Source organism: Pongo pygmaeus, chromosome X (genome assembly GCF_028885625.2).
Source record: "Pongo pygmaeus isolate AG05252 chromosome X, NHGRI_mPonPyg2-v2.0_pri, whole genome shotgun sequence".
Classification (NCBI taxonomy): domain Eukaryota; kingdom Metazoa; phylum Chordata; class Mammalia; order Primates; family Hominidae; genus Pongo; species Pongo pygmaeus.
Genome location: NC_072396.2, coordinates 22129387 through 22142631, shown reverse-complemented (window position 1 = coordinate 22142631; position 13245 = coordinate 22129387). Strand labels below are relative to the sequence as shown.

Here is a 13245-nt window from a genome sequence, read left to right as displayed (position 1 = left end):
GTAAAGATATTCTTAATGTCAACAAGGCAGAGGGTTACTTCATTGACTTTTCTCATAAGAGTTGATTCACATAAATTGAGCTTTACGATCAACATACATACCAAGAAATTAGATGGATGCTTTTGGAAAATTGGTTTCTAGAAACAAATTCAGTTATTTGGAGTTGAAAGAAATGCTATGTGAAATCTCTCCTTGGAAAAACTATCTTTTGGATTTTTCCTTTAAATTTTCTGACAATAAAAAGGGAAGATAAATATGTATATGTACAGATGTGAGTGAGTGTGTGTGTATACTCGTTTATTCAACCAAGGCTCTGCTAACAACCTGCTTGAAACATTTATAGTTTCTTAACCCAACTCAGGGGACAACCACTGTGGGCCAATGAGATGGTGCATGCAAGTGAGAATAAAGTGGATAAGAGAAGGAAGAAAAAAAAACACCATTAACCTTAAAAGGCAAATGGCTAGCTGGAGAAAAAAATTATTTGCTCCAGCTGTGGGTATCTTGAGATATAAGCTTCATTACTCATGATGTTTTCCCAAGTTACTGAAGTTCTGAAAGTAGGTCACCAAGGGAGACCTAACTTACTATATAGCAATACTATTATTTTAAGAAAAAAGGGAAGCAAGGTTCTATTTTCTTCAAATAAGAAGTTTGAAAAGGTTAGGACTTTGTGTACACAGGCTAAGAATCTCCAGAAACATACTTACTTTTTTCTCCTATGTTTTCCCCTGCTGCCTCCCCTTCCTCCTCCTCCTCCTCCTCCTCTTCTTCCACCTCTGGGGGTTGCACGTCATCCTGTGGGTCACAGGCACTAACTGGAGCATTCAGACAGCAATGGTTGAACCCGCTATCTCGAGGCAGAGTAAAACTTCGAGGCTTGCCCCCATTTCCATTTAGCACTTGCATCCTCTCACTCTCAGCTAAGGGGTACGGCCCATAGTGATCCTGCAGGTGGCATTTCTGAGTTGGCAGGGTAGACTGCCGCCTGTGCTCTGGGGAGATGGCCGCAGAGTCAGAGAAGACAGAATCCTCCAGGGGCAGAGTCTGAAGATAGTGTAAGCCTGAACTTGTCAGTGGCGTCTCAATTAAATCCTGCCAGGAGCGGCGCTGACTGGCTGTCTTGCGAATGGGAGACACTGCACTGCTCCCAGTTACTTCCTGGCGAAACTCCTCATGAGAAGACTGAGACTGAGAAGTCTCCGTGGAGGAAAGTCGGCTATGTTTTGCTTCCACATAAGGACTGGCGCAACTCATCTGTAGAAAGGAGCCCCTGATTAGTCTCTGCCAAAATAACAGACCACTTCTATTCCAAGGAACACATTCGGTTTCTACCAGGTAATATTTAAGTAGATGAACTCTTACGTAGTCAAGTTAATGACTAGGCAAGTTTGCAGACATCTCAAAGTTAGGCCCCAGCTTACATTTTAAGAGACAGAGACATGGATGTATTGTAATGCGGCTATACCAAGCTCTCATGAAAAATCTGACATATTAATGCAAAATTTTACAACAATGAAAATATAAGAGTTAGTGCTTACATAAGAAAATTCAGCAACTACAAAAATTTCAAAGTTTAAAAACTATACATTTTGAGATCCTGAAGAAGTATTGTCCCTGGATTCATATTCCTGATTTCATGTAGCTTGGGCTTGGGGACTAGGAGAGAGTCTTTTGGATATGAGGATAGGCTGCCTATAAACAGAAAGAACCCTTCCTTTTCTTCATAGGAGAATGTCTGCTCCTATGGGTGCCAGAGAAAAAAAGCTGTCTGATGGTCTTACTTTCTATGGGGTTAAAGATGTTAGGCAGGATGAGACTATACATTGCTAGGGATTACCATTAGCCTTGAGCATAGATACTACAGGGCACATAAATAGAAAAGAAAAATGGAAAATTTTTATCCCTGGAATTTAAAGTTTGGGACTATATGTTATAGCACAAAACATAACCAGAAAAAGGAGTGGCATCAAGTGAACACTGTAAAATAGCTGCAGGCACCTCTACTGCCACAAGCCTTACTCTAGCTCTGGGGACTAACAAACACACCAGCCCAGGCCGAGCCTGATTTGTTAAATGTGATCATCACAAACAGGGCTGAGGTGGCAGCCAGGACACACCGGACTGAGGCGAAGCCGCATACCACTCCTCCTGGTAAAGGAGGAGAAGTTATGTGGCATCCTCTGCGGGCAGTCAGTTACCTTCCCACATGTTAATAATAATATGAATAATTTTCTTCTTGAAATTCACAAATTGCCATGTTTAAGTAGCTGTTCAGTGAAGATGCTGTTTCCTATTCTTCCTCTTTTATAGATATTTTAAAGAAATTATCCAGATCCTGATGTTTTAGAAAAAGAGAGAAAATACGAATTATCCCCCTGGAGTAATACTGAGATGGAATTAGGTTAGCTGTTGTTGTCACCTAAATCCAGCTTCTATTTCCTATGTGGAAGACTTAGTCCCAAGATAGGCAGAATTGTTTCTTATGGCAATGTGACCATGGAATATTATTATTATTATTATTATTTTGAGACACAGTCTCACTCTGTCACCCAGGCTGGAGTGCAGTGGTGTGATCTCGGATCACTGCAACCTCCACCTCCCAAGTTCAAGCGATTCTTGTGCCTCAGCCTCCCGAGCAGCTGGGATTACAGGTGCCCACCACCATGCCTGGCTAATTTTTGTATTTTTAGTAGAGACGGGGTTTTGCCATGTTGGCCAGGCTGCTCTCGAACTCCTGACCTCAAGTGATCCGCCCGCCTTGTCCTCCCAAAGTGCTGGGATTAGAGGCGTGAGCTACCACGCCCGGCCTGACCATGGAATATTATTGTCTAAACTGGAACATTACTGAGACACTCTTGGTAATTCTGATGGGAAAGGGCCATAAAGTGGGATAGTCCCAAGTAAACCAGCTGTTTACCCTATTAAAAGATCAAAGTACAGTCTATACACAGAGTAATTTACAGAGATTTGTCTGGCACACCATACGAACATATACATTAAACCAGGTCCCACGGCTGCTGAAAAAGCTACATGCAAAAATATCTTCAATATAGATATAATATTAATTTTTATGAGTTCATTCTAAAGGACATAGGAATAAACTTTATTAGTGTGGAATAGATAAGGTCATTTTATATACCTTTTTCTAAGAAAACTTTTTTGTTGTTGATTATCTCCACGAAGGCTACCTTAATACAAATAGTATATTTTGTTAATAAAAGTGATGACATATTTATTCTGCCTGGAATCTGTAACGACTGTTCTTCCTGCTTAAATATTCTTTGTATACTTAAAAAAATTTGCTTATTGATTTTAGACTCCCAGTTTTCTTTTCCCCTGAGAAACCTTAAGTTTGATATGCAATCTACTACATATGTTTTTAACATACAAAAGGATGTTTCAGGTCGAAGAATCTGGTGACAAGTAATGTTCTTGTTGCTAACTTACCGAGGGAGGTCGTGGGTATGTATCATATGGGGGTGGAGGGCTATCTTGTTTTGGTGTTGATGGAGTATCTGCTTCTTCCTTGTCACTCTCACTCCAGTAATCTGAAAATTCACAGACATGGATACGTCAACATTCTATTAAATGTTTCTAGTCATATTTTCGCGAACATAAACTACCATTTAAAAAAAGGAAATTTAAATTCTGTTCCAACATCATGTTCCCCAGCACTACCTTACCCTTGGCCCACCAACTTTTATTTTCAGTTGAGTTTTGAGGAGAAAGTAAGTGTACAATCACCTAATTCTAACTTCCTTTTAAAGCAAGCAGTTACATGCAGCAATAATTTTAGAGAGTTAAAAAAAAACGTACTGCATGAGCTCAGTCAGGTTTAGGGTACCTTAGATTTCAGATCCAATTATTCTGAAGCTTCAATTAATGAATGATATCACATGATGCCTCTTAAAGGTATATCATTTTATCCTAAAGATATTCAAAGAAAAGCAATACATACATTGCTGTAGATCTCTACGGATATAAACAGCTCTAAAAATAATGCTCTCAATTCTCTTCTCTGGCTGCAGTTCACTGATTATCTAACAATCACTGTTTCCAGACTCATGCTGACATGAATCTCTATAACACCATACTCCCACCTCTCCTTGGAAACACATGGCAAATTCTGATTCTTGCCAAATGCAAAAGGGCAAATCTGCTGATGTGGGCTGCAAGTTCCAAACTTCCAGAACTACTTAAAAGGGTAGCAAATGTAAGCAGCTAGACAAAGTGACTTGGCAGACCTCAGGCAAGAGGGAGGGGAAATAACTCTGAGAGAGAAGTTCAAATTACTAGAGTAAGTCAAATGCAGCAAAAGGGCTAATAATCAGAATCTGTTCCAGTAATATTCCAACCACCCTGTAACTGCTGGTTTTATTCTTTATATGATTTACAAGAAAAAACCTGAAGTATTATCCATCAATTTCAGATGATAAGAAAAAACATATTAAAACAAAAGTCTCCTTATTCTTATGAAAATTTAAATCACAAAAGAACTATCATAAGGCTTAACTAATATTCACATTTAGGGAACAATCATGGCACGTATATTTACAGGAACCCCTCTTCACCCACGAATTCCCATATTGTAATATTTGTATATGGTTTCCCTGCAGTGCTGATTAATATTAATGATAATTACAGCTAACATACATTAAGAAATTACTATATATCAAATAAAAAGTAATATATCTGGGATTTGAACTAAGAAACTGCCTTACCCTAAAGCTCTGGAGACTAAGTTGCTGGGACTCTTTTGTAAAGTATAGCAGGAGAGTCTGATGTGTATATTGATGAACATTTTATCCCCCTATCTCCTCCTGCTATTGTGAACATAAATTCTTCAGCAATGGAAGTTGGAAATAAAATACATTCTCAATTATATTGAGGCCTCAAAATACAAAGACTCTGAAAATTCTATTGCTGCTTTAATTATTCCCTTTGAGTAAAAGATAAGCAAAGACTAGTTAATCTTAATTTGATATCTGATTTTTTTCCATTGGTTCATGCCAGTGACAGCCAGTATACCAAGTTTTCCCTCAAATATGAATTGGCACAGTTGCCCAGAAACGGGCCCAGCAAATGCTGGTGGAAAAACACATTAACTATATAGTCAGACAGGTGTAGGTTCGAATATTAGCTAGACCACTTCCCATCTTGGTGCTCTTGTGGTGGTTATCTAACCTCTCTGAGTCTGTTTTGTTATCTGTAAAAGGGGTCTAATAATAACCACCTTTCAGAGTTGTGTGTGTGTGGGCACTAAATAAGGTAACATATTCAAGTGCCTTGCATCTTGATAGCACTCAATAAATATTAGAACTGCTTATCTTCTTGGGTGTATTTGTAGCAGCATGACAGGACAGTGTGACCCAGATCACATAAGAGATAAATGCCTGGTGTTCTTCTTCTTAGACATAAAGTTTTTCTTGTAGCAAGGCCCAGCAATGAAAAGTAAAATCTGGAGTCCTGGGGCATGGGTTTGGTAGTTTTGTGAGAGCTTGAAATACTACTGGGAAATCACCCTGTAGGTAAATGGAATAAGCAAACTCGCCCCTGCCAAGGAAAGATCACCCTGCCAGTATTCTTCCCACTATTTCCAGGAACTGTGGCACCTGTGCAGAGTATCTCCTTGATGTTTGCACTGATACCTTCAAGGCGTTAATATCTCAAGTGGTCCTTATTAGCACACTAAGGAGATGATCATGATTTTATCAAGGGTTCCATAGCTGTCACTACAAGTGACAGATTTTGGAAGGCTCCTTCTCTACTTTTTCCTTCCAGTTAAATTAGGAAGAATTTTAGTCCCACTATTTGATGGAATTCTTGTTTTTTATATATATATATTTTATTATACTTTAAGTCCTAGGGTACATGTGCACAACGTGCAGGTTTGTTACATATGTATACATGTGCCATGTTGGTGTGCTGCACCCATTAACTCGTCATTTACATTAGGTATATCTCCTAATGCTATCCCTCCCCCCTCCCCCCACCCCACAGCAGGCCCCGGTGTGTGATGTTCCCCTTCCTCTGCCCAGGTGTTCTCATTGTTCAATTCCCAAAAGCATCATCAATCCAAAGTTTTCTTGGGTTGCCTAAGAAAAGGCTGAAATACTACTTTGCAAATTAATTTTTTTTCTTACACTAAGCTGTGTGTCTTTGAGAGAGCAATGACAGAGAAGAGGCTACATAGAAATTTTAGTCAGGCTCTTTTGGGTTTGCGTGGAAAATTAGAGACACACTGTTGCTTAGAGGATGAAAACTAGTCTGATTTTTATTCTAATGGCAAATTAATTTATTTTTCTTAGCTGTCTATATAGCACAAATTAAATGGATACTTCTAATATCTCTTTCAATGATACACAATTTTATAAGCAATCATGAAAAAGCAGTGCCATCACTAGAAGAGGAAAACTACTTTATTTTCTCATGTTGACACAAAAGGATAATTTGAAAAAAAAAAGACTTTTTCATTTAGAACTGTCAAAGAAATACAATATATTTCATTCATTTTTGTGTGTGATTAAGACTTTAAAAAGACCTTATGTGTGACTGAAAATAATGTCATGAATGTCTGTCTTGAAGCTGGAAAAAATACAAAAATGATCAGTAGACAATTAGCCAAATTGTTATCTTGGCAGCTGAATTTAGTGTATAACTCTGTTTTCTCTAAGTACAACAATGGATGTTGAAAGAGAACCCCACATCTTTTATACTTCTGTAATCAAAGACAGCAATTCACTAAATTTTTATTTAAGTCAATGAAAGAGTCACTTCTAAGCTATACTGGCTATTTAGATGGAAACAGTATCTGGCAGCTATGTCCCTCCATCGTGGAGAAACATTCCCAGTCCTCAAAGAGCTATATTTTGTATTAAGCTCATCTTCATTACTTAGAATGGTACTCAGAAGATATAACTCTACTCAAATAACTCTACAGAAGTGTGAAGTAGATATGTGCATCTAGTAGTTTTCTACATGGAATACCATGCAACCTAATCATTCGGAGGTAAGAAGTCTAACATGTTTCTGACCTATGCTAAAGTGACTGAGGAACATGCATTCTATGTGGAAATCAAAATTATTTCAGAGATTCTGGTTGTATTGCATTAGCAAGATTCTTGTTGCATTAAATTGTAACTACTAGCTTCTGCCTATGATTTTCTACTCACATGATAGACCAATACATCATGAATCCACAGACTAAATACTTTTTGGAACCTGCATGTCCAATATAACTATATAACTTACCAGTTATTTCATCCATAATAAAATTTGGCTATATAATACCAAGTACAAAGGAAATTCACTAAAATCAAGATGAAGCTCAGCTTCATAGTAATGCCAAGTAATAAAATACAGAAGTTAAGCCTAAGAACCAAGCTCCCTTACATCTATGCAAATTGAGTCAGAGATTCATTCTCCTATCAGTACATTGCCCACACTTCTAATTCATGTGTCTTTAACAAATCAGAAAAAAATTTATAAACACTTTTAGGGAACTGTTTTATTCCTTTTAAAGAAATCTGAAAAGGAAGACTAATTTTTTTTCAGTACTCTTACCATAAATTTAGGCCTATGCAACATATAGTCTCTACTATATGGCCTGCAAAGCCCAAAATATTATTAGGTTCTTTACAGAAAAAATTTACTAATCTGTGCCTAAACATTTGCTGACATACTGGTTTTGGGATCTGGCTGTCTTCTTTAGATCTTTAAAAACTTTAGTTTTCAGGTGTTTTTTTAAAAAGAGTTGGCTGAAGGCCAGGCACGATGGCTCATGCCTGTAATCCCAGCACTTTGGGAGACGGGTGAATCGCTTGAGCCTGGGGGTTCGGGACCAGCATGGGCAACATGGCAAAATTCCGTCTCTACAAAAAACAACAAGCAAAAACAAAAACAAAAATTAGCCAGTTGTGGTGGTGTGTGCCTGTGGTCCCAGCTACTCAGGAGGCTGAGGTGGGAGGATCGTTGAGCCTGGGAGGTCGAGGCTGCAGTGAGCCAAGATCAAGCTCACGCCACTGCACTTCAGCCTGGGCATTGGAGTGAGACGCTATCTCAAAAACAAACAAACAAACAAACAAAAAACCTGGCTGAGATTTTACTCTAAGTCTAAAAGGAAACAGAAGGCTTTTAGAATCTCCACATCAATAAACTGGCTATGCCCACTGAAGACACAACTACGAATAGGTTTGTGTTTATAAGTATGTCAATCTGTGGATTCTTTTAACAGATAATTTCAAAAACCTATTTACGTTTCCAAGGGATGTACAACAAACACCCTTTGGGAAATGTGAAGCCATCTAAGAACGATGACCACAACTTTTGTTCTTAAGATTTCAATTCTGCACCATAACACTGTGTTTCATAAATCTGAGGTCAATACCAAGGCAAATTCCATAAGATCACAGAGTTACATAGTAACAGAGCTGAAGAACATAACCAAATGAGAAAATTTAAGAAAGAAAAGATCATTCATCTCATTTCTTTGCATAAAAGGCCACTTAAATGTCTATAAAACTGCTAAATAGTAAAAATTGCTCACTGCTAAGGATCTGGACTTGGTTCAATCTTAAGACCTATTATAGACTTTTTCCATTTTTAAGATTTTGTTTCTTCATAGGAAAGAGATGGGAGGAGGGGGTAACAAATAGGAGAGAACTCCACACTAGCTGCTCCAAAAATTTGAGCGTTCAGTCCCTATCTATATAAGTTGTTAAACCTCACTTAAGTGCCTAGAAGAGAAATAACCAAAAATGGACATGTATTTTCTCTCAAGTGATAGCAATGAATTTCTGTACAGGATAACTGCAGGAAAAAAAGTATAACATAATTATTTAAGAAAAGTATTCCTTTACCTTGTTCCTGCTTAATCCTCTCTCTTTCTGCATATCCTGCAGTCAGCATATTAATTCTGTTAAGCCACCTGAAAAAACAAATATTAAAATCAATAACACTGTAAACTAATTTCTTATATTTTACTTCCTAGAAACATTTATTTTAAAATGTCTAAGGATATACGGAATAATCCTACATATAAGATGTGTTCTTTGCTACTATTGATACATAGAATCTTTAATGAGATACAATTTGCTATAGTACAAATTGCTCCCATACCAAAGATGCTACTTCAATAGAAAAGTCTTGGGCAAAGCTGTTAATATCTGTAACATAAAGGGTTTGGAAATGACCAAAGCCATATTAATTCTATTGTTCCAAATGTAGAAGTACTCCAAATATTCCTGCTGTTCTGTTTCTTCAGAGCAAATGCTCCTTTAGAGATATTTAAACATTATCAGGTTCAATTTATCCTGATGAGGGAAAAAAGTTATGGACCTTGCCTGTCAAAATAATAGTTTTATTATGAAATCATAGTTTTGATTAAGCTTATTTAACAATCTAACAGGAAACACATCTTGGGAGTACTTCAGACACTTGTCTCTAAATACAAGGGTATGGGGTTTTCCAAAGACACAATGAACTTATACAATTTTAACATCTGTTTAGATCTTGAAAATGTATTTTCATGAGCAACTGTAAGTTAAAAATAAATCTCACTTCTTTGCTCTTTCTGTAGTGCTGCTATTGCCAATGTAGGGACTGCCTAAAGCAAAGCACAGTTTTACCGTCTTTCTTTTGTCCCACCAGGGCTCTCCTTATGTTCATTATTTCAACTATTTACACTATCAGATTATCTAATCGCAAGTCTTTAAACAACATGCAAATTTCCCTTTGGTCAATCCTGAGCCATAATCCATATACTTTCCCAAATCAGAAATTGAGGAAAAACCTACATTTCAAGCTAGCTTGAATATGTCCAGAATCACTAGTATGGTTAATATCATTAAGTTGTGGAATAATCTAATCTAGATGTATTTTTAAGAAAAAATTGTGTTTGAGAACTTTTTCTCCTAAGACCTTTGTCTTCCCTGTCAAGTGGAAGATCACATTCTTTGAAGTGACTCATATTTCATCATTTATGCCAAATGGTGTTAACTGTGCATCAGATACTTAGAATATCTTGAAAAGTGAGGAAAGTCGTGTCTCTAATAGACAAAATCACCATCTATAGAAACTTAAGCTTTAATTGTGAGAATAGGTCAATTAAAACCTAACTTTATTTCAGCAAAACCTACAATGTAATTATCACCTCATGTACATTTGGGAAGTGAAGAAAGGACTGGAGTAGAACTGGAATAAAATAAAGATTATCAAATGAATTCAGTAGCATGGTATATATATATATGGACACACACACACACACATCCAGAAAATTATAAACTATAAATCAAGAAGTAAACTTCATGACAATGTTTTAAAAATGACTCTAATCATTAGTAAAAGTTCAAAGTTAAAATTTAGTCTAAGTTGATTTGCAGTGAAAAAGGGGTTAAATTTGTACTACAAGGCATATCTTACCACTCTTGGGAAAGACTGGCCTGGTGCTTTTTGGTAAAAATGATGATAATACCACTAAAGAAAAACTTATCATTGAATTTTAATCCAGTGCCTTATATTTACTACTTTAAAAAATATCACTGAAGGCCAGGCACAGTGGCTCACGCCTATAATCCCAGCACTTTGGGAAGCCGACGTGGGCGGATCACCTGAGGTCAGGAGTTCGAAACCAGCCTCACCAACATGGTGAAACCCAGTCTCTACTAAATACAAAAAGTTAGCCGGGTGTGGTGGCAGGCGCCTGTAATCCCAGCTACTTGGGAGGCTGAGGCAGGAGAATTGCTTGAAACCGGGAGGTGGAGGTTGCAGTGAGCCGACATCGTGCCACTGCACTCCAGCCTGGGTCACAGAGCGAGACTCCATCACACACACACACACAACAAAACAAAAAAACACTGAAATTTCACCTTATCAGAAATGTAAAGAACAATGAGGTCCTTATGAAATAAATTAGGAAACTAAAAAGGGGCTTGCTCAATTTTTCACTTCAACAGCATTTATTAAGTGTCTCCTATGTGCTGAACAATAAGCTATGTTTTAGGGATACAGAAATAAATAAGATGTAATTTCTGCCTTCAATTAACTCTAGATTTACTAAGTTTCACAAGACAATTGAAAGTTTAAACTATTCTTAAGAAGAAAAATTTTGTTCATTGAAGAAAAATTGTTTAGAAAGTGTGTGTATATACTCAGGCCACTGTGTAGAGCCACAAGAGGCTAAATACAACACAATTGTTGGTGCTATCTTGGATAAACTTATCCTTTAGGATTAAACTAGAAGATACTTACTGATTCACTTGTTACAGTTATGATTTGATATTTTAGGTTATCATGAAAACAGACACATATGCATCAACTGATTCAAGCAATATTTATTAAGAGCCTATATGTGCCAGGTACCTGGGATACAGAGATGAAACAAAGTGCCTGCCTTCATGACTTCCATATCTTAGTGAGGGAGATAAACACTAAACAGGGATACAAATAAACACATATGAAATAGTAGCAGATGCTATTTAAAAACAGACAAGCAAGCAAGTTAGAAAATTAGAATGCCAAAGATGCTGCGGATGAGGGAAGGCTATTTTAGGTAAGATGGTCAGAGATACAATACTGAACTTAGAATCTATTCAATATATTTATGAGGAAGATATTTAATAGCAGGTCTAAATTCAGTCAGTACCTTACCATATCACCAATGCTTTAAAATAGGAAAATACAGGTAAGGTGATATTGAACCTATAGCAAACATTCAAAGGAGATATTCACAACTGACAAAGAATAATGTGTTTAGAGGGAAATAAGAGAAAGAACCATGGGAGAAATGTATAAATAATAATTACTAAATAGGAATTGGTGAGTCATCACAATTACAAGAACATATGTACTGACATGGTAAGGAATATATAGGCCAAACAAATTCAGTAAATAAGTCTTCAGAATACTTGAGTACTATGATGTTTTATTTTATCCCCACACATTTTACACAGACAAGAAAAAAATCAGTTTTCAATGTTTCAGTGCTTATTTCTGATGAAACAGATCAACAGTAGTGGGGTGCCTAACAGTGTTTTTGCAAATTACCTCACAATCAAACTTACTGCTTCTCAAAATAGAAGGTGATATTTTAATATTCTATGTGTATGTGTATGTATACACATATATAAAAATATTTATTGTGTATATATATGTGTATGATTTTACAGAAGAAAATTAAATGTAAGGATAACTTTTTAACACCAATTACTAGGTCCTGTCACCACCAGCATTACATTTGTTTTTTTTAAATGAGGAACAGAAAAATATATTTCTCTGAAACATGGTGTATTTTCATAAGAAGTAGGTATGATATTAAAAAATTATGAAATAATCACATACATTATATATTTATAATTATAATAATTTTTATAAATATATAATCTCTGAAGACTTAGATACATGCTTTTAAAAGATTACATATAGAACAAACCAACACCCAGATCATCTTGCTGTTATGTAACAATCAGGTGACTTGACAAAGCTGTAGGTGGGTGTTCCTCCCCATCATTAATCCTCTGTGAATATTTTTAGCACTGACTCTTTCCCCCTTCTATTAACAAGTAATTAAAAATCTTCCCATTGAAAGTAGACATTAGGAATAGGGTTATTTTTTAGAAAGAAAAATTCAAAGCAAAACAATAAAAATCCATTTTAATTAAATTAAAATTCAGTATTTTGGGACAATTAAATTCTTAAAGTTGTAGTGCGCCATGGCAGGCTTTACATAAAACAGCACTTTTAAATGTATAATGTGGAAATGGCCTTTTTTATGTTTCACTTTTTTCTTTGACCTATTGCTTAGAAAACCAACAAAATGAACCACACAAATTTGGTTTAGTTTCTGCGATATCCCGAACCAGATACAGCCACAAAATATTAGGAAAGAGCAGTGACATCAGCATCCTTTTGAAGCTATTGCTAACTTGGGGTGGGTAATGAGGGCCAAGAAGGATTTTATAGTTCATAAAATGCACTTTGAAAGAGGCAACTTCTAAGCTTAAAAAGATCCCAATTAGCATGTATCGTGAATGATTACATTGTATTAATTCTTGGAGTTGGCTGGATTGTAGTGCATCCATCTTGTAAGATACTATATGCTCATGTATGCCACTTAATTTCAGTGTGGTCATGATGAAAATTCTTCGTATTTATCCCAAGGGTATTGAGCTTAATATATGGTAAAATGGATAGTAAGTACTAGAACAGTGGAATTATAAAATAATTAAAACATAAAATGGAGTATCA

The 13245-nt window shown here is 36.4% G+C and overlaps 1 protein-coding gene across 8 annotated transcripts in view; it reads right to left on the bottom strand.

Moving 5' to 3' along the window:
- Nucleotides 1-13245, bottom strand: part of CNKSR2 (connector enhancer of kinase suppressor of Ras 2) — a 282653-nt gene that overhangs the window by 44344 nt on the left and 225064 nt on the right. For all 8 annotated transcript variants that reach the window (XM_054472203.2, XM_054472202.2, XM_054472204.2 and 5 more), the window contains 3 exons: nt 8862-8929; nt 3451-3551; nt 711-1257 (listed from right to left, as the gene is read on the bottom strand). In XM_054472203.2, the coding sequence (XP_054328178.1) occupies nt 711-1257; nt 3451-3551; nt 8862-8929 (716 nt within the window). The remainder of the gene's footprint in view (nt 1-710; nt 1258-3450; nt 3552-8861; nt 8930-13245) is intronic.